The 19,484-nt window shown below is 53.6% G+C and overlaps 1 protein-coding gene across 1 annotated transcript in view; it reads left to right on the top strand.

Annotated features, from left to right (window-relative positions):
- The window catches only part of TDRD3 (tudor domain containing 3), a 281,657-nt gene that overhangs the window by 132,890 nt on the left and 129,283 nt on the right, over window positions 1-19,484 (top strand). The window contains exon 6 of the mRNA XM_061575824.1: window positions 5,621-5,692. Coding sequence (XP_061431808.1) covers window positions 5,621-5,692 — 72 coding nt within the window. The remainder of the gene's footprint in view (window positions 1-5,620; window positions 5,693-19,484) is intronic.

Here is a 19,484-nt window from a genome sequence, read left to right as displayed (position 1 = left end):
GGTGGTTTAGCGGTGGTGTGGGTGGCTTAATTGTGTTGTGGGTGGATTAATTGTGGTGTGGGTGGCTTAATTGCGGTGTGGGTGGTCTAGCGGCGATGCGGCCGGCTTAGCTTGCGGTGCGGCTGGCTGACCGCTCGCCGTGGCGTGCGTGCGTGCGTGCGAGTGCCGCGCCAGCTGGGACCAGGGTCACCTTGTCAACAAGACACACGAGGCGCGGCGCTGCGGGCTTTGCCTCCCCTAAATAAATAAGTGTAAAAAAAATATATATAGAGCGAGAAATAAATAAATTACACCGCAGATAAATAACGCGGAATGTTTTTTTTTTTCATTTTATTTAACGCTGAGTTGTGGGCTCGGTTAAAAATTTATATTTTCTTTCCCCACCGGCGAGGCTGCAGATTTAAGCGCACGCGGGACGACAAAAAAAACAACAACCTCCCTCTACTCATTGCATCGACTTATCGGCGCCGCCAAGAGCTTGCTGGCTTTCATTATCGCGATCGCGCGGGCGATCTGGCTCGGGCTCTATCGCGTACACAAGCACAGCGTGCGCTTCATTTAACAAAACAAAAAAAAAATTCGATTAAAGGCAAATTGTTTTAATTCTGCCATCGCTGGTCTTTCGAGCGCTAGCGCTGAGACCTGAAACGGCACGAGGTTCCGGCCTTGTGTGTACGGGGAACTTCTGTGAGTCTATGTGTGAGTCTGTGGGTCTCTGTGTGAGTCTGTGGGTTTCTGTGTGAGTCTGTGAGTCTCTGTGTGAGTCTATAGCTCTCTGTGTGAGTCTCTGTGTGAGTCTGTGGGTCTCTGTGTGAGTCTGTGGGTCTCTGTGTGAGTCTGTGGCTCTCTGTGTGAGTCTGTGGTTCTCTGTGTGAGTCTGTGGGTCTCCGTGTGAGTCTATGGGTCTCTGTGTGAGTCTGTGGGTCTCTGTGTGAGTCTGTGGGTCACTGTGTGAGTCTGTGGGTCTCTGTGTGAGTCTGTGGGTCTTTGTGTGAGTCTGTGGGTCTCTGTGTGAGTCTGTGGGTCTCTGTGTGAGTCTATGGGTCTCTGTGTGAGTCTGTGGGCCTCTGTGTGAGTCTGTGGGTTTCTGTGTGAGTCTATGGGTCTCTGTGCGAGTCTGTGGGTCTCTGTGTGAGTCTGTGGGTCTCTGTGTGAGTCTGTGGGTCTCTGTGTGAGTCTGTGGGTCTCTGTGTGAGTCTATGGGTCTCTGTGTGAGTCTGTGGGTCTCTGTGTGAGTCTGTGGGTCTCTGTGTGAGTCTGTGGGTCTCTGTGTGAGTCTATGGGTCTCTGTGTGAGTCTATGGGTCTCTGTGTGAGTATGTGGGTCTCTGTGTGAGTCTACGGGTCTCTGTGTGAGTCTATGGGTCTCTGTGTGAGTCTATGGGTCTCTGCGTGAGTCTGGGTTTTTGTGTGAGTCTGTGGGTCTCTGTGTGAGTCTATGGGTCTCTGTGTGAGTCTATGGGTCTCTGTGTGAGTCTATGGGTCTTTATGTGTCTGTGGGTCTCTGTGTGAGTCTATGTGTCTCTACATGAGTCTATGGCTCTCTGTGTGAGTCTATGGGTCTCTGTTCAAGAGGAGAATGGCTGTTTCGGTCCACATTTAAAAGCGCACGGCTCTAGCGGCTTCCCAATATCGGCGCCGTCACCGCCGCTCAGCGTTAAAGCGGTGCCTCTCATTCCTTCCTGGGCCGCACAGAGCCACCACCCGTGGCGTTAACCCTCCAGAATGCGTTCGCGGACGGAGACTTCTCCGAATAAATGTTTCGCGTTACGCGTGTACGTGCGCGTGTGCGTGCGTGTGTACGTGTGCGTGCGTGTGTGCGCGTGTGTGTGCGCGTGCGTGCGTGTGCGTGTGCGTGCGTGTGTGTGTGCGCGTGCGTGTGCGTGCGTGTGTGCGCGTGCGTGTGTGCGCGTGCGTGTGCGTGCGTGTGCGTGCGTGTGCGTGTGTGTGTGTGCATGTGTGCGCGTGCGTGTGTGTGTGCGCGTGCGCGTGCGTGTGTGCGCGTGCGTGTGCGTGTGTGCGCGTGCGTGTGTGTGTGCGTGCGCGTGCGTACGTAAAAACCTATTCTCGAACAAGCGCCGCTGTGAAACGGCGGTTGAATGAAAAAAATAAACGATTACGTTTTTATTTTATTTTCAATTGTCATCGGCTCGCGTTAATTGCCTATGCAGCCCACGGTGTTTTGCGTGGTGCGGGGGGGGGCAACCGTAGCCCCCCCCCTCTGCACCCCCCCCCCCCCTCGTATCTCGCCCCCCGCATCCCCCCCCCGCCCCCCTGACCAACAGCCCCAGGGCAAGGCTCTCTCCCCGCTCTCCGCATCACCGCGGGAGCGACGCGGCCAGACGGTGCGGGATGTGAAGCACCGCCAACACTCCAAGCGGGAGAGAGAGAGAGGGAGAGGGGGGGGGGGGGGTAGCGTCAACGCTGTGGGGGGCAGGGGGGGGGCTGCTGGGTAGGTGGTTGGTGGGCATCAGTGGGGGGCAGGTTACGAGACGAGAGACGCGTGGTGGTGGGTGGAGTTCGCGAGGTCCCGCGAGCGTCGGGAGATTTGCGAGGGGTCAGAGGTCACAATCGGGTACCCGATACCCGTACCCTACCCGATGCCCGGCTACCCGTACCCGGCCGGGTACGGGTACGGGTAGCCGTTTGTGACCCTGGTGCGGCCGGGTACGGGTAGGCCGTGAGTCACTGGTGAGTCACCGTTTGTCACTCATTTCCCAACGTCTTGTCTCTTCTCACAATTCAAGTTCCTAGAATCAACCCACCCGCGCCTTCAACATGGCTTCATCCCAGAGGTCGCAATCAGGTACCCGTACCCTACCCGATACCCGGCCGGGTACGGGTACGGGTAGCCGTTTGCAACCCTGGTGCGGCCGGGTACGGGTACGGGTAGGGTACGGGTAGGCCGTGAGTCACTAGGTGAGTCACCGTTTGTCACTCATTTCGGGTAGTGTACGGGTAGGGAATCAAAACCCGTTAGCGACCTCTGGTGAGGGGTGCTCTCTCTGTGCTTGTGGCAAATGCTGCGTGCGGGACGCTCTCTTGCGTGCGACGGCACGAAGGCCGCGCTGTTATTGTCGGTGCTGTTTGTTGCCGGCAGGCCGACACCATCTGGGGCGCTACGGTGGCAAGGAGATGTTAGCGACCTCGCCTGGTGTGCAGGAGGTCATGGGTTCGGTCCCGACCCTCAGAGCTGTGTGTTTGGAGTTTGCGTGTCTCTCTCTGTCAAACTTAATTTGGAGCTTTCGTGACTGCAGAAATTACTCTTTGGTTCTTTCAGTAAATTTTTTCAAGCTTTTGCACCGTGCCACTCATTGACATGCTTGACACAGAGGCGTGGTTTCTCTGTGTGCCTATGTTTTGTCTCTCTCTGTGTGTGTCTCTGTGTGTCTCTGTGTTGTCTCTATGTATCTCTGTGATATCTGTCTACTTATATGTCTGCCTATATGTCTCTGCTTCCGTGTTTAATCTCTCTCTCAAATGTAGCATTCTCAGGAAGAACGTAATCAACCAGGTAGGGTGTTGACTCTTATGTTATCCGAATCTCTGTTGTATTACATTACATTTCTAAGTATACTAGATTTGTGTTTCTATTTCATTCATACCTGATGATGATTGCTTGTGTTGCAATCGAAAAGTCGTATGCTAGTATTTAATTTATTATTTTCTCTTTATACGTCACTTTACCGAAAGGATGAAAGAGTCTCTCTCCCCGTGGTCACGTGGATTTTTCTCCGTGGCCTCCGGTTTTTCCCTCCACGTTTAGAATCGAGGTCACGCGTTTAGAGTATTCGGCTGCTCTGCATTTCCACACGCGATGGGTGATAAGCCCGGTCGCTTCTGACAAGTAACTTTTTAGTTCGTTCGGACTCACCGGGGTAAAATAAAACTTTATTTGTGAAATGATGCTTTTATTTTATACAGCGTCATTCATGCCAACAGCATCCCACAACCCTGTTCATGAAATTTATTTTAGGACCAAATCCCATACACGTGGTTGGTTACGTACAGCGCGAAAGAAGCCCAAAGACAAAGATCCCCCGTATAGCCTGTAACAGACTGCAGGGGCAAGTGCTGTTAGCGAGCACCTATGAAGGCCGGCACGGCACACGAGGGGGTGGGTGGCCAGCACCACGCCCGGCCGCCTTTGTCTCCCTAGTTGCAATGTTTACACATCGCACCAGGTACTCATTTGAGGCTGAGTCCACCTAGGGGAGGCCCAGAACCGGTTCAGATAATCGTCACCGGTGTTGGTCGCGAGCGGGAATCGAACCCGGGTCGCCAGGTTCGTAGCGCAGCGCGATGACACACGCACACCGAGCAAATGAAAACCCTACTACGACTACTACCAAGCAAAATACAAAAAAAATTAAGAAATGTCACAAAAACAAAAAGCACAACGAGGCTATCCACAGTTGGATTCCAGCAGCAGCAGCAGCAGCTACTGGAATCAGCCGCCCGTGAAAGAGACGCTGAGATCTAATGTGGACAATACCCTATTCCGTACCGGTGCGTCAGAGATAAGATATCGCCGCTAGAAATGCGTCTAAGCTGGACCCGTACAGCGACCAACGCGCAAGGAAGAAACTCTGTCTCCCCCACAGACCTGGTCTTCACCTGAGGACGGCTGCTTGCGTTGTGGCGAAACGTCGTGAGAATTATTTTATTATGTTTTATTTTTATTATTTTATTACCCGGCCGGGTACGGGTAGACCGTGAGTCACTGCTGAGTCACCGTTTGTCACTCATTTCGGGTAGGGTACGGGTAGGGTATGGGTACCCGTACCCTACCCGTACCCTACCCGAAATGAGTACCCGTACCCGGCCGGGTACGGGTACGGGTACCCATTTGCGACCCTGGTGCGGCCGGGTACGGCTACGAGGGGTAAGGAATCAAAACCCGTTTGCGACCTTTGCGCTGGATTCAACGGAATCGCTTCTGCTCTGCGCAAAAGTCGGCGTAGGTTGTCCCTCGGAGAGACCAGCCCTCGCCATGGGAACGTGGAACTTCCACCCCTGAGCTCAGGCCTGCGAATGGGGTGATGGTTGCCGAACACTGCCGGCGACGATAACGAACGTGTAATTGGTGTTTGCCGTTATGCCGGTGATGACGATGCCAAAGGTTAATTGAGAACGGTGATGAGTTTAACGTTAGTGACAGACGTAGGCTGTGTAAGCTGTGATAATGATTGATCACGCTGCTGCTGCTGCTGCTGATGATGATGTTGACAGTGACCCTGTACATCTCGTGCGTGGTGTGCGTGTGTGTGTGCGTGTGTGTGTGCGTGCGTGTGCGTGTGTGCGTGTGTGTGTGTGCGTGTGTGTGTGCGTGTGCGCGTGCTTGTGTGCGCATGTGCGTGTGTGTGCGTGTGTGTGTGTGTGCGCGTGTGTGCGCGTGTGTGTGCGTGTGTGCGTGTGTGTGTGTGTGCGTGTGTGCGCGTGTGCGTGTGTGCGCGTGTGTGTGTGTGCGCGCATGTGCGTGTGCGCGTGTGTGCGTGTGTGCGCGTGTGCGTGTGTGTGCGTGTGTGTGTGTGTGCGCGTGTGTGTGTGCGTGTGTGTGTGCTTGTGTGTGCGTGTGTGTGCGCGTGTGTGTGTGTGCGCGTGTGTGTGCGTGCTTGCAGAGCCTGGCACGGCACACGCGCTCCAGAGTCGGCGGAGAGGGAGGACCTCCTCCCTTCGTCCCGTTCGGCCAGGTGAGGCCAACTCCAAAACACCAAAACACCAACAATCCTCACCACGGCTCCTTTGCCAGGCCGGGTGCACTTTGAGGCCACGTGAAGTGTCGAAGGCTCCGCCGATAGGAGGTCATGGGACAGACCCAGCAGGTGCCATGGGTTGGCCGACTGAGATGGCTGGCAGATGCACCACCTGTGCCCCCCACTGTGCCAACTTGCTGTGCTTTAGCCACCCGGCGCTCCGCTCGTTGTTGTGAGCGTCGCTCCTCCGCCCTCCGTTGTTGCTGGAGGGCGACTGCCTCCAACTGCCCAGTAGCGTCCTTCACGAGCCTCCTCCTCCACTGAGGCCGATCTTGACACCAGTTTAACACGTATTAGGCTTTCATGACCAATATCATCCATACTACAGGGTGAGATCGCGTGAATATTATAAATGTGTCGTTGAACTCGCCACCACCCGACACGGCCAACTAGTGAGGGTTGTCACGTAATCAGAACGTGGCCAATTCGTTACTAGTACAGCACTAGTGTGTAGTGTAGTAGTGTATAGTGTAGTGTATAGTGTCGTGTATAGTAGTGTGTAGTGTAGTGTATAGTAGTGTATAGTGTAGTGTATTATAGTGTAGTGTATAATAGTGTATAGTGTAGTGTATAGTAGTGTATAGTGTAGTGTATAGTAGTGTATAGTGTAGTGTATAGTGTAGTGTATAGTGTAGTGTATAATAGTGTATAGTAGTGTATAGTGTAGTGTATAGGAGTGTATAGTGTAGTGTATAGTAGTGTATAGTGTAGTGTATAGTAGTGTATAGTGTAGTGTATAATAGTGTATAGTAGTATATAGTGTAGTGTATAGTGTAGTGTATAGTGCGTGCGTGCGCGTGCGTGTGTTTGTGTGTGTGCGTGCGCGTGCCGAGTGCACGCGCACTGTGTGTGACGCGCGCTACGAAGCCGGCGACCCAACTTCGATTCCCCGCTCACGCAACGATTATTTTAACTGGTCCTGGGCCTTTTCTAGGTCGACTCAGCCTTAAATGAGAAACCTGGCGCGGTGTGTAAACATCGCCACCGGGGAGACAAAGGCGGCCGGGCGTGGTGCTGGCCACCCACCACCTCGTGTGCCGTGCCAGCCTTCATAGGCGCTACTCACTCACAGCACTTGCCCATCTGTCTGTTGTCGGCTATATGGGGGATCTTCGTTGATACGCGCCGCCTGCTTCTCGGCTGACGCTGATGAGGTCGCGCCCGGCACACGCAAAGTTTCTTGCCGCAAATGAACGACAACATGATCTCGTCAAGCAGCGCAAACCACCGTCGCACAAATTTCGGTCGTCATCGTCACAGCACGTGCGGCGCTTTCGAACGCGCTTCTGCGGCCGTCTGGAACGCTCTTCTCTTCCTTCCGATGTTAGGAAGCCCACTGGAGCTACGGTGCACTTTTAAATCGCCTCGATAGAAAACCCATTTCTTTAGAACAGTTTTTTTGTCCTTCGTAGATGTGGTGTTGTTTTTTAAAATCCTTTATATTAAGTTCGCTTGCGTGCTTGCTTGCTTGCTTAAGACCGTGTAAATCTTTCGGTCGTTTTTTAACCCACTTCCCGTGATCCAATCGAGCTGTCATTTTCCCCGACAGACTCGTTGTGCATGACAATTAATGTTCGTGAAAATTTTTTTTCTTCCAAAATGTTACACTTTTAAGGACAAACATATTTTATTTCATTACCAATTGCTTAATGCTGCCATGCAATCATCTGACCCATAGGTGGCAGCCATCTCAAGCCAGAGGACGAGAGGACTCTAGCCGCCACGCATATAAAGGATTTATAGTGAAAAACTTTGTTTTTACGGGTTATACTTGTTTGGGGTGGTTAGATCGTGTAAATATAAATGTGTCGTTGAACCCGCCACTGCCTGGCACGGCCAATTAGTAAGGTTTGTCACGTAAACTAAAAACGCGGCCAATCCCTTATGAGTACAGCATGCCGGTTGTGTGTTGGAGAGTAAACCCAGTGCAGTGGGGCCTTCAGAGGTGCTGTTCCCTAACAGCACTTGCCCCAACAGTCTGTAGATGTTATAACGGGGCATCTTCATCATTGTCTTGCGTGTGATTGTGAGTGATTGTGTGTCGATACGTGCAGAGGATGTGTGGACGAGTGTCTGTGTGCCCGTTGTGCACGAGTACACACGGTACATCCACGCGGGTGGCTGGGTGGGTAGCTGGGTGGGTGGGTGGCTGGGTGGGTGGTTGGCTGGCTGGGTGGGTGGTTGGCTGGCTGGGTGGCTGGGTGGGTGGGTGGCTGGGTGGGTGGGTGGCTGGGTGGGTGGGTGGCTGGGTGGTGGGTGGGTGGCTGGGTGGGTGGGTGGGTGGCTGGGTGGGTGGGTGGGTGGCTGGGTGGGTGGGTGGCTGGGTGGCTGGGTGGGTGGGTGGGTGGCTGGGTGGCTGGGTGGCTGGGTGGGTGGCTGGGTGGGTGGCTGGGTGGGTGGGTGGCTGGCTGGGTGGCTGGGTGGGTGGGTGGCTGGGTGGCTGGGTGGGTGGCTGGGTGGGTGGGTGGGTGGGTGGCTGGGTGGGTGGGTGGCTGGGTGGGTGGGTGGCTGGGTGGGTGGGTGGCTGGGTGGGTGGCTGGGTGGGTGGGTGGCTGGGTGAAGAACTGGGTGGGTGGTTGGGTGGGTGGTTGGGTGAGTGGGTGGCTGGGTGGCTGGGTGGGTGGCTGGGTGGGTGGCTGGGTGGGTGGGTGGCTGGCTGGGTGGCTGGGTGGGTGGGTGGCTGGGTGGCTGGGTGGGTGGCTGGGTGGGTGGGTGGGTGGGTGGCTGGGTGGGTGGGTGGCTGGGTGGGTGAGTGGCTGGGTGGGTGGGTGGCTGGGTGGGTGGCTGGGTGGGTGGGTGGCTGGGTGAAGAACTGGGTGGGTGGTTGGGTGGGTGGTTGGGTGAGTGGGTGGCTGGGTGGCTGGGTGGGTGGGTGGCTGGGTGGGTGGGTGGGGAACTGGGTGGGTGGTTGGGTGGCTGAGTGGGTGGGTGGCTGGGTGGGTGGCTGGGTGGCTGGGTGGGTGGCTGGGTGGCTGGGTGGTGGCTGGGTGGGTGTGTGGTGGCTGGGTGGGTGGGTGACTGGGTGGCTGGGTGGCTGGGTGGGTGGGTGATTGGGTGGCTGGGTGGCTGGGTGGGTGGGTGGCTGGCTGGGTGGGTGGGTACGTGGCTGGTGGGTGGCTGGGTGGGTGGGTGGGTGGCTGGGTGGGTGGCTGGCTGGGTGGGTGGGTACGTGGCTGGGTGGGTGGCTGGGTGGGTGGGTGGGTGGCTGGGTGGGTGGCTGGGTGGGTACGTGGCTGGTGGGTGGGGTCTGGGCGGACAGGTAATCGCAAACCGCACTTGCCCCAACACTCCGTTGAGGCTATACGGGGGACCTTTGTCTCTGTCGTCTTGCTGGGTGTGGGTGAGCAGCTCCTCTCTATTAATCACTCCTCAGTCCACCTTCGCCTGACCATCTCGGCTCGGCAACAATTCCCCGCGCCGTATCGAGCCACGGGGGGGGGGGGGGGGCGGGGTGCGGTGGGGGGCACAGGGAACTCATTTCTGCGCTCTCTCTCATTCGTGTGGGAGAAGAGGGGGGGTGGGGGGCGGGGTTTGGGGGAGAGAGGTGGGGGGGGCGCCCCCCCCCCCGCCTGCACCTGTCGAGAGAGCGGGCGACGATTGCTCCGAGTGGACGATTGTTTTAAATCGCGTTCGGCCGGCTAGCCGACGGCCGGCTCTGTCACTGTCACCACCCCCCCCCCGCCACCCCCACCGGCATCGAAGCCGCGGTGACTAGGAGATGTTAACTACCTCGCCTGGTATACAGGAGGTCGTGGGTTCGATCCCGACCCTGACGCCTGCTGCTGTATATTTGGAGTTTGCGTGTCTCTCATCATCATCATCATGGTGGCTAGGAGATGTTTACTGCCTTACCTGGTATACAGGAGGTCGTGGGTTCGATCCCGACCCTGACGCCTGCTGTATATTTGGAGTCTGCGTGTCTCTCTCTCATCATCACGGTGGCTAGGAGATGTTAACTACCTCGCCTGGTGTACAGGAGGTCGTGGGTTCGATCCCGACCCTGACGCCTGCTGCTGTATATTTGGAGTTTGCGTGTCTCTCGCTCTCATCATCATCACGGTGGCTAGGAGATGTTAACTACCTCGCCTGGTGTACAGGAGGTCGTGGTTTTGATTCCGACCCTGACGCCTGCTGCTGTATATTTGGAGTTTGCGTGTCTCTCTCCCCCCCCTCCCCGTCCGTGGTCCCGTGATTTTTCCTCCGTGTCCTCTGGTTTTTCCCATCCGCTTTTAGAATCAACGTCTCTACGCGTTTTGTGTATTTGGCTGCTGCTATACGTGTCTGCGTGATGATGATGATGACGAAAAGCCACTTCGTTGAGCTGTCATCTGTGGCCGGGTCGCTTCTGAAATAAGAGCTACATAGCTCTGGCGCGGTGGAGGTGGGAGCCTTACCTGGTAAAAGTATAACCCGTAAAAACAAAGTTTTTCACTATAAATCCTTTATATGCGTGTTTAGGGAAAACAAACTAAATATTTAATTACCAATTGCTTAATGGTGGCAGGCAATCATCTGACCCATAGGTAGCAGCCATCTCAAGCCATAGGACGAGAGGACTCTAGCCGCCACGCATATAAAGGATTTATAGTGAAAAACTTTGTTTTTACGGGTTAAGTTTTTCGTTTTACCCATCGCTGCGTTGGGTCAGTCGGCTTTAATAATAATTCACTTACGGATGACTTTTTATTTTTTACTCACTCACACAACAACAACAACAACCGCCATTCGCCACTAAGTGGCGGTGACGTCACCACGATGCTTGTGCCAGGCCAAGTGCACCTTGAGGCCACGTGAAGTGTCGAACGCCCGCTGGCAGGAGGTCACGGGGCAGACCCAGGTGCCACGGGTCGACTGACCGAGATGACCGAGATGACTGGCTGATGCACCACCTGTGCCCCCTACTGTACCAACTTGCTGTGCTTTAGCCACCCGGCGCTCCGCTCGTTGTTGTGAGCGTCGCTCCTCCGCCCTCCGTTGTTGTTGGAAGGCGACTGCCTCCAACTGCCCAGTAGCGTCCTTCACGAGCCTCCTCCACTGAGGCCGATCTTGACACCGTTGGTACCAGTCATCGGCAAGTCCACTCAGCTCCACGTCCTCCTGTACCACATCACTCCATCTCCTCTCTAGCCCGTGCCGCGCCCGTTTAGCTCCCTCGATCCGGCCGAACAAAAGCTGTTGAGGCATGCGGTGGCTGGGCATGCGGGCTACATGACCCAGCGAACGCAGCCTTGCCTGCCGGAGGAGCTCACCGATGGGACTTTGCCCAGATCTTTCAAGGATTTGTGAGCTCCTCACACAATCCAGCCTGCAGGTTAAACCCAGGATTGATCGTAGGCAGGCCAGCCGAAATGTGTCCAACCCACACTTACACCCACACTTACACCCACACTCACACTTACACCCACACTTACACACACACTTACACCCACACTTACACTTACACACATCCCCGCAAACGCGAGTTCCATCACGGTGGCACGTGACGGACCCTCCCTTCTCGTGATGAACGACCATCCCCGGCGAGGGGGTCCCCCCTAACGGTAATCAAGCCCGGGGAGAAATTAGCGGGCAGCTATACAGGCGGGGGTGGGTGGCACGGTGGGTGGGTGGCGCGGTGGGTGGTGGGGAGTGTTGGAAGCTTAACACGCAACGGCAAATACGCTGCCGGGGCGAACGCCTGATTGGCTTCGTGTGAAACAGAGACTCGGTGAAAGCGACCGGCGGTGGCTTTGGCCCGGGATTTAAACGAGGGCGAAAGATCATCGCTCGCCCGCCCGCTCGTTCGCTCGTTCGCGTGCGTTCGTCTCGATGACGGTCGGCGTTGGTCAGCTTCGTGGATCTCGATGATCGAGGCTGCGGTGACTGCGGTGGCTGCGGTGTGTGGATGTGTGAGTGCGTGAGTGCGTGAGTGTGTCAGTGTGTGTTTGAGTGAGTGCGTGAGCGCGTGAGCGCGTGAGTCTGTGAGCGCGTAAGTGTGTCAGTGCGTGAGCGCGTGAGTGTGTGAGTCTGTGAGCGCGTGAGTGTGTCAGTGCGTGAGTGTGTCAGCGCGTGAGCGCGTGAGCGTGTCAGTGTGTGAGTGTGCATGAGTGCGTGAGTGCGTGAGCGCGTGAGCGAGTGTGCGAGTGTGCAAGTGCGCGTGTGCGTGAGTGTGAGTGCGTGTGTGCGTGAGTGTGAGTGCGTGAGCGCGTGAGCGCGTGAGCGTGTGAGTCTGTAAGTGCGTGAGCGCGTGAGCGTGTGAGTCTGTAAGCGCGTGAGCGTGTGAGTGCGTGTGTGCGTGTGAGTCTGTAAGTGCGTGAGTGTGTGAGTGCGCGAACGCGTGAGTGAATGAGAGCGTGTGTGAGTGCGTGAACGCGTCAGCGTGTGAGCGTGTGAGTGCGTGAGCGCGTGAGTCTGTGAGTCTGTGAGCGTGTGAGCGCGTGAGCGAGTGTGTGAGTGTGAGTGTGTGATCGTGTAAGTATGAGTGCGTGAGCGCGTGAGCGCGTGAACGCGTGAACGCGTGAGCGTGTGAGTGTGCGAGTGCGCGAGTTTGTCAGTGTGCGAGTGCGTGAGTGTGTGAGTGAATGTATTAGTGAGTCAGTGCGTGAGCGTGTGAGCGCGTGAGCGTGTGAGCGCGTGATTATGAGTGCGTGAGCGCGTGAGCGCGTGAACGCGTGAGTGTGTGAGTGAGTGTGTGATCGTGTGATTATGAGTGTGTGAGCGCGTGAGCGCGTGAGTGTGTGAGTGAGTGAACGTGTGAGTGTGTGAGTGAGTGTGTGATCGTGTGATTATGAGTGTGTGAGCGCGTGAGCGCGTGAGTGTGTGAGTGAGTGAACGTGTGAGTGTGTGAGTGAGTGTGTGATCGTGTGATTATGAGTGTGTGAGCGCGTGAGCGCGTGAGTGTGTGAGTGAGTGAACGTGTGAGTGTGTGAGTGAGTGTGTGATCGTGTGATTATGAGTGTGTGAGTGCGTGAGCGCGTGAGCGCGTCACGCCTCTCTTCGTCTCCACCCGCGGAGCGTCTGAACGCGCGTGGCACAATTAGCGACAGAGATCGGTGGCGAGGCGGCGGCGGTGGCGTCGGGGGGCACGCGCACGGCGCTAGGAGCCTTCCTCTCGGCTGGAAGCTAAAATAACAGCGGCGCACGGCACCCATTCATCATCGCCTTCATCGTCGTCGCCGGCGTTGCACCAAAAGTGTCACTACTGCCGGGCACCGTTCGCTAAGATAATTTAACCGGCGCTTTTATTTTTATATTTTTATATACGTAGAAACAAAAACTTTAGTTGTTGCTGTTGGGGTTCTTTTAACGGTTCTGTGTACGCGCGACAAACGAGGCTCGCGTAAAGTCTCCGCGTGGAAATTTATAAAGATGACGACGACGACAACGCAAATGTCGTTGCCCCCCTTGTGCGTTCCCCGCTGGATGAGAACCCACCCCACCGCCCCCCTCCTCCTCCTCAAGGGAGAGTCACGGGGTCAGAACAGCATTCGGCACAAAAACGATGATGGTAGTGCAAGTCACCCAACCGCGCACAGGTATACAACTAAACCATGCCCATCATCTGACTTTACCGAAAGGTCCAAGAAGATGAATCCCTGCAGTCACGAAAGCTTTAAATCGAAATTTTATTATTTTATTTTTATTATTTTATTACTTCCCTTCTACGTGGTGACTTTACCGAAAGAACCAAGAAGATGAATCCCTGCAGTCACGAAAGCTTTACATCGAAACATGCCCATCATACCGGGCTAAAGCCGCCACTCGGGGCATTCACTCCTCTTTCGAAAGCGAACCTGGCCACCGATTGATAGGCTCGGCAAAGCGGTGCACCGCTCACGCTCCTTGACGCACATCAAGCCGGGGGGGATTTTTTAAATCCTTTATATTAAGTTCGCTTGCTTGCTTGCTTACGACCATGCAAATCTTTCGGCCGTTTTTTAACCCACTTCCCGTGATCCAATCGAGCTGACATTTTGCACACAGACTCGTTTTGCGTGACAATTAATGTTCCTAAATTTTACACTTTTTAGGACAAAAGTATTATATTTAATTACCAATTGCTTAATGGTGCAACGCAATCATCTGACCCATAGGTGGCAGCCATCTCAAGCCAGAGGACGAGAGGACTCTAGCCGCCACGCATATAAAGGATTTATAGTGAAAAACTTTGTTTTTACGGGTTATACTTGTTTGCCGTGGAATCTGTGCCAAATAACGGACACGCCACACGTATCAAACGGGGGGCCTCGCTAATAGCTAAGAACAGATCCTTGAGATCATTGGACCTCCTTCGCCAGTACCAAAATATAATAATAGGGTTTTCCCATTTTTTCTGGCAACAAAACTGAAACCTTTTTTACAAGGATTCATGTAACTGCATTAACCACAATACTTGCAATCAAAATGCAAACAAAAAACATGCGCTGATAATATAATGCATTGTCCTTGAAACTGATTGGTCCACACCAGAGACAGCTTTCTTTTGAGCCTCGTCTCAATTGGTGCTAGACCAGATGACGCCAAAAGTCGCGCAGCTCAAAGAAAATGCCGCTAGCAAAGTAACGAGGGCTCGGGGTGAGCTTATCGGGGGTGCGGGGTGGGAGGGACGGCAAACTCGATGACGATTTCAAAGTGGAGATCGCTCCGCTGGGCTTCCGAATATCGGAAGGAAAGAGCGTTCCAGACGGCCGCAAGAAGCGCATCGATGACCGAGCCGAAACGTCGCCGCGTTGGGTTCCCGAACGAACTCCAAATCCCATCGGCGACGCGCACGGCATCCGCAAGCGAGCGTGGGACGTTGCAGTCGTGGTGCCTGCGCTGGAAACCCATTCTCTTAGCTGCTTGGAGGAGGGCCCCCCCACCCACCCACCCACCGAAATCCTTCTACCCCCCCTCCCCTCCCGGCCCGCCGGCGAGAAAAATTCCACCGAGAAATTTGTCAACTGGAAGGAAAGCGCCGCCGCTGCCGGCGCTGCGTCCCCGACGGAGAGGAGCTCGAAGAAGAAGCACGGCCAGGAGAGAGAGAGAGAGTGAGAGAGTGAGCGAGAGAGTGAGCGAGAGAGTGAGCGAGAGAGTGAGCGAGAGAGTGAGCGAGAGAGTGAGCGAGAGAGTGACCGAGAGAGTGAGCGAGAGACCGAGAGAGTGAGCGAGAGAGCGGGCGAGAGAGTGAGCGAGAGAGCGGGCGAGAGAGTGAGCGAGAGAGTGAGCTAGAGAGAGTGACCGAGTGAGCGGGAGAGAGAGCGAGAGAGCGAGAGAGCGAGCGAGAGGTGGGGGTTTTACATAAAGCAAAGTTTAAAAATGTAAAAAAAATTGTAAAAATTACGAAATGATCAACAAAGCAAAGTGCCGACTACACCGAGCATCTTCTTGTTTCCACTGATCGTAAAAAAAAGAGAGAGAGGAGAGGAGGGGAGAGGAGGGGAGAGAAGGGAAGGGGAGCGGAGGGTAGACCTGCGAGCGGTTTGACAAATTGCCCCAGGGGTTCGACAAGCGGAGGGGCCTCTGCCCTGCCAGGTGCTGTCGCCCTCCCGCCCCCACCACCCATTGGTTGCCCGCGCGCGCCCGTCGCTCCTCGCTCTGCTCCGCGTGACCCGTCGCTTGTTTCGACCGCCGGTTGTCGGCTTCAACGAAAATAGAAACATCTCTCGGTTTTTTGAGCATCGCGGACAGAGAGCGAACGAACGTGGACAGAGAGTGAATGTAGACAGAGAGCGATCGTGGAGAGGGCTGGCTGCTGCCACCGCCGATGCTACAGCTGCTATTACATTATTATTACTGAACTGTTTCATTACTAAACTATTATTACTAATCCGGAGAAAAATCCACGTGACCAAGGGGAAAGAGAGAGACACGCAAACTCCAAATATAGAGCAGCAGGCGTCAGGGTCGGGATCGAACCCACGACCTCCTGCGTACCAGGCGATGGAACTAACATCTCTCGACTGCAGCGCAGACCGCCGGGGCCTCATTTCCTTGATTACTGATGACGTCCGGAGCCTCGTGGAGGTGCGGGGCTCCTGGCGGCCGACAACAACAACAGCAACAACAACAGGAACAACAACAGCAACAACAGCAACAACAAACAAATGGAGCGTTCATTTCACCGCGTCGGCATCGGTCCCCCGGCTGTTAGCGACGGACGATCCGGCGGTTCCTGAGCGAAAAAAAATCCGCACTCCCCCCCTCCCTCCCTCCTAACACCTCGTCGAGAAAGATCAACGGTTCGCCCCCGCGGGATCGCTGTCCGACGCAACTCTTAGCCCTGTGCCCAGGGACCTGCCCGGGCAGATCCCGCAATGCTCGCGAGTTGCGTGAAAGTGGATCGGATTTAACCCATCGGCCTTTGGAGCCCTGCCAACTTAATGTTTGCCCGGTAGCAATCAATTAAGTAAAAGCCTCTTCCACCCGAGTGCAACTCTACGCTGCTGCTCATAGACGCAAACGGGTTTTGATTCCTTACGCGTACCCGTACCCGGCCGCACCAGGGTCGCAAATGGGTACCCGTACACGTACCTGGCCGGGTACGGGTAGCCATTCCCTACCCGTACCCGTACCCTACCCGAAATGAGTGACAAACGGTGACCCGCCAGTGACTCACGGCCTACCCGTACCCGGCCGCACCAGGGTCGCAAACGGGTACACGTACCTGGCTGGGTACGGGTACCCGTTCCCTACCCGTACCCTACCCGAAATGAGTGACAAACGGTTAGTCTTCTTGGTTCTTTCGGTAAAGTCACGTAGTAGGGAAGTAATAAAATGATGAAAATAAAACATAATAAAATAATTCTCACGACGTTTCGGCCACAACGCAAGCAGCCCGTCCTCAGGTGAAGACCAGGTCTGTCGGGGAGACAGCGTCATTCAGACGCGTTGTGGCCGAAACGTCGTGAGAATAATTTTATTATGTTTTATTTTTATTATTTCCCTTCTACGTGACTTTACCGAAAGAACCAAGAAGATGAATCCCTGCAGTCACGAAAGCTTTAAATCGAAATATAAATCTATACTAAATTAACAAAATCTGGCCAAACCAAGCCCCTCTAAAACTTACTAAAACAATGCTATGTTAACAACGTAACAGTTTTACAAACCAATGTGATTAAAAGTTTGCAATAGCGACAAACACAACACACATCATTGAACATAGCATCCTTCGCTAGCTGCATAAGTAAATCCACAACAGCCAGATTAACAATAGCAGTAGCAGCCCGCTATGATCAAAATACATAATAAGTTATTACATCGGTCATCTACAGCTATATTTTTTATACTGGTAAGAACCTCCTGGTTACACCAGCCCACAGGGGATTATTGTGTCCGTCGTGCAGGGAGGGGCTGGTGGGGAGGGAGGGGCTGGGTGGGGAGGGTGGGGAGGGGAGGGTGGGGAGGGGCTGGGTGGGGAGGGTGGGGCTGGGTGTGGGGCTGGGTGGGGAGGGGCTGGTCACCCCGTGGTGCCCTTATAAAACTCAACGTTTAACCTACTCACGCCGGCTTGTGCCCGCCCTCACAGTCGGGCATATTTGCGGAATACACCACGCCGCCGTTGACCCTGCAGGCCATTGACCGAGCAACCCAACGTTCCTACCAGCTCCCTCCGCAGGAATGTGTTTTCAGGCTGCAGGAGATGGACCCCAGGTTGGAGGCAGCAACGCCTCTGCCGTGTTGAGTTCAAACCCAGGGCCACCCCCCTCCCCGCCCCCCTCCCCTCCCCAATCTCGGATTTCTTTCGGCTTTCAGGTGCCCGCCACTCCGGGCAGCCGACGTCGGCTGGAAGGAAAATCCATCGTGCCAAAATAAATAGTTGTCGCTCCCGTTGAGCCGTTTGGTTTTTTAGTTGATTGATTTGTGAACCAGCTCCTCCCGCTTCTTTACATCTGCCGGAGAATCAGATGGGCCCGAATGTGATTGAACATCTTTTTTTAATGTTTTCTTCTTATTTCTTTCTTTCTCGACACGGAGACACGCCGGGTCTCCGCGTTTGTGCCGCGGTCATCGTTGCCCTTCGCCCAAGAGATCCGTGCGTGCGCTGGGATGTCCGGCCAATGACTTTAGATTTGTTTATGCCGTGAACAAAAATAATGGGAATTTTTTAAATAGATATCATTTGTGATTTACACGCATACATTAACCCACCCCGCCCCGCCCCGCTGGTCTTCGCACCTGACTGGCTCGCAAGGGACGACATCACATTTACCCGCCCGCCCCCCCGAATCTTTCTGTCTGCCTGATGATGCTGGTGGTGGTTGTTGTTGTCGTTGTAGTTGCCGGCAAAACGTCACGGCCACTCGAATTGTAGTGGGTTTACTCTCCGACACACAAGCGGTGTGTGGCTGAACTAGTATACTACACTATATACTACAATATACACTACACTATACACTACACTATACACTACACTATACACTACACTATACACTACTATACACTACACTATACACTACACTATACACTACACTATACACTACACTAGTACACTACACTAGTACACTACACTATACAGTACACTATACACTACACTATACACTACTATACACTACACTATACACTACACTATACACTACACTATTACACTACTATACACTACACTATACACTACACTATACATTGATATATACTACACTATACACTACGCTATACACTGCACTATACACTGATATATACTACACTACACACTACACTATACACTACACTATACACTACACTATACACTACACTATACACTACACTATAAACTACACTATACACTACTATACACTACACTATACACTACACTATACACTACTATATACACTACACACTACACTATACACTACACTACTATACACTACTATACACTACACTATACACTACACTATACACTATACACTACACACTACACTATACACTACACTATACACTACACTACACACTATACAATACACTACACTATACACTACACTATACACTACACTATACACTACTACACTACACTATACACTACACTATACACTACACTATACACTATACACTACACTATACACTACACTATACACTACTACACTACACTATACACTACACTATACACTACACTATACACTACTACACTACACTATTATACACTATACACTACACTATACACTACACTATACACTACACTATACACTACGCTATACACTATGCTATACACTACACTATGCTATACACTACACTATACACTACTATACACTACACTATACACTACACTATATACTACACTATACACTACACTATAAACTACACTATACACTACACTATACACTACACACTACACTATACACTACACTATACACTACACTATACACTACACTATACACTACACTATACACTACACTATACACTACACACTACACTATACACTACTTACCACAGCATCTCCCTCCCACTTCAGCAAAAAAAAACATGTTCCTTGCCGTGGTTTTCCCACCTGATGATGATGATGATTGCTTGTGTTGCAATCGAAACGTCGTGGGTCAATTTATTTTATTTTCTACCTTGCGTGACTTTACCGAAAGAACCACAGAGTACGGAGTACCACGACCTCCTGTATACCGGGCAAGCTTTTCAACATCTCCAAGCCACTGTGCGCATTTTTGAGTCTAGCGTTTTTGATCCGCGATCGGTAAAGCAACGAAAAAAATCTGCGCAAACTCTCACCCCCCCTCGGCGACTGTGGTGGTCATTCTCACCACTCCCGACCGCGCGATTACAAACAGAGAAGAAGCAGCAGCCACAG

Source organism: Lethenteron reissneri, chromosome 59 (assembly GCF_015708825.2).
Source record: "Lethenteron reissneri isolate LAM-NWPU_2019-01 chromosome 59, ASM1570882v1, whole genome shotgun sequence".
NCBI lineage: Eukaryota > Metazoa > Chordata > Hyperoartia > Petromyzontiformes > Petromyzontidae > Lethenteron > Lethenteron reissneri.
Note: the sequence above shows the minus strand (reverse complement) of the source record. Positions and strands in the feature narration are given on the sequence as shown.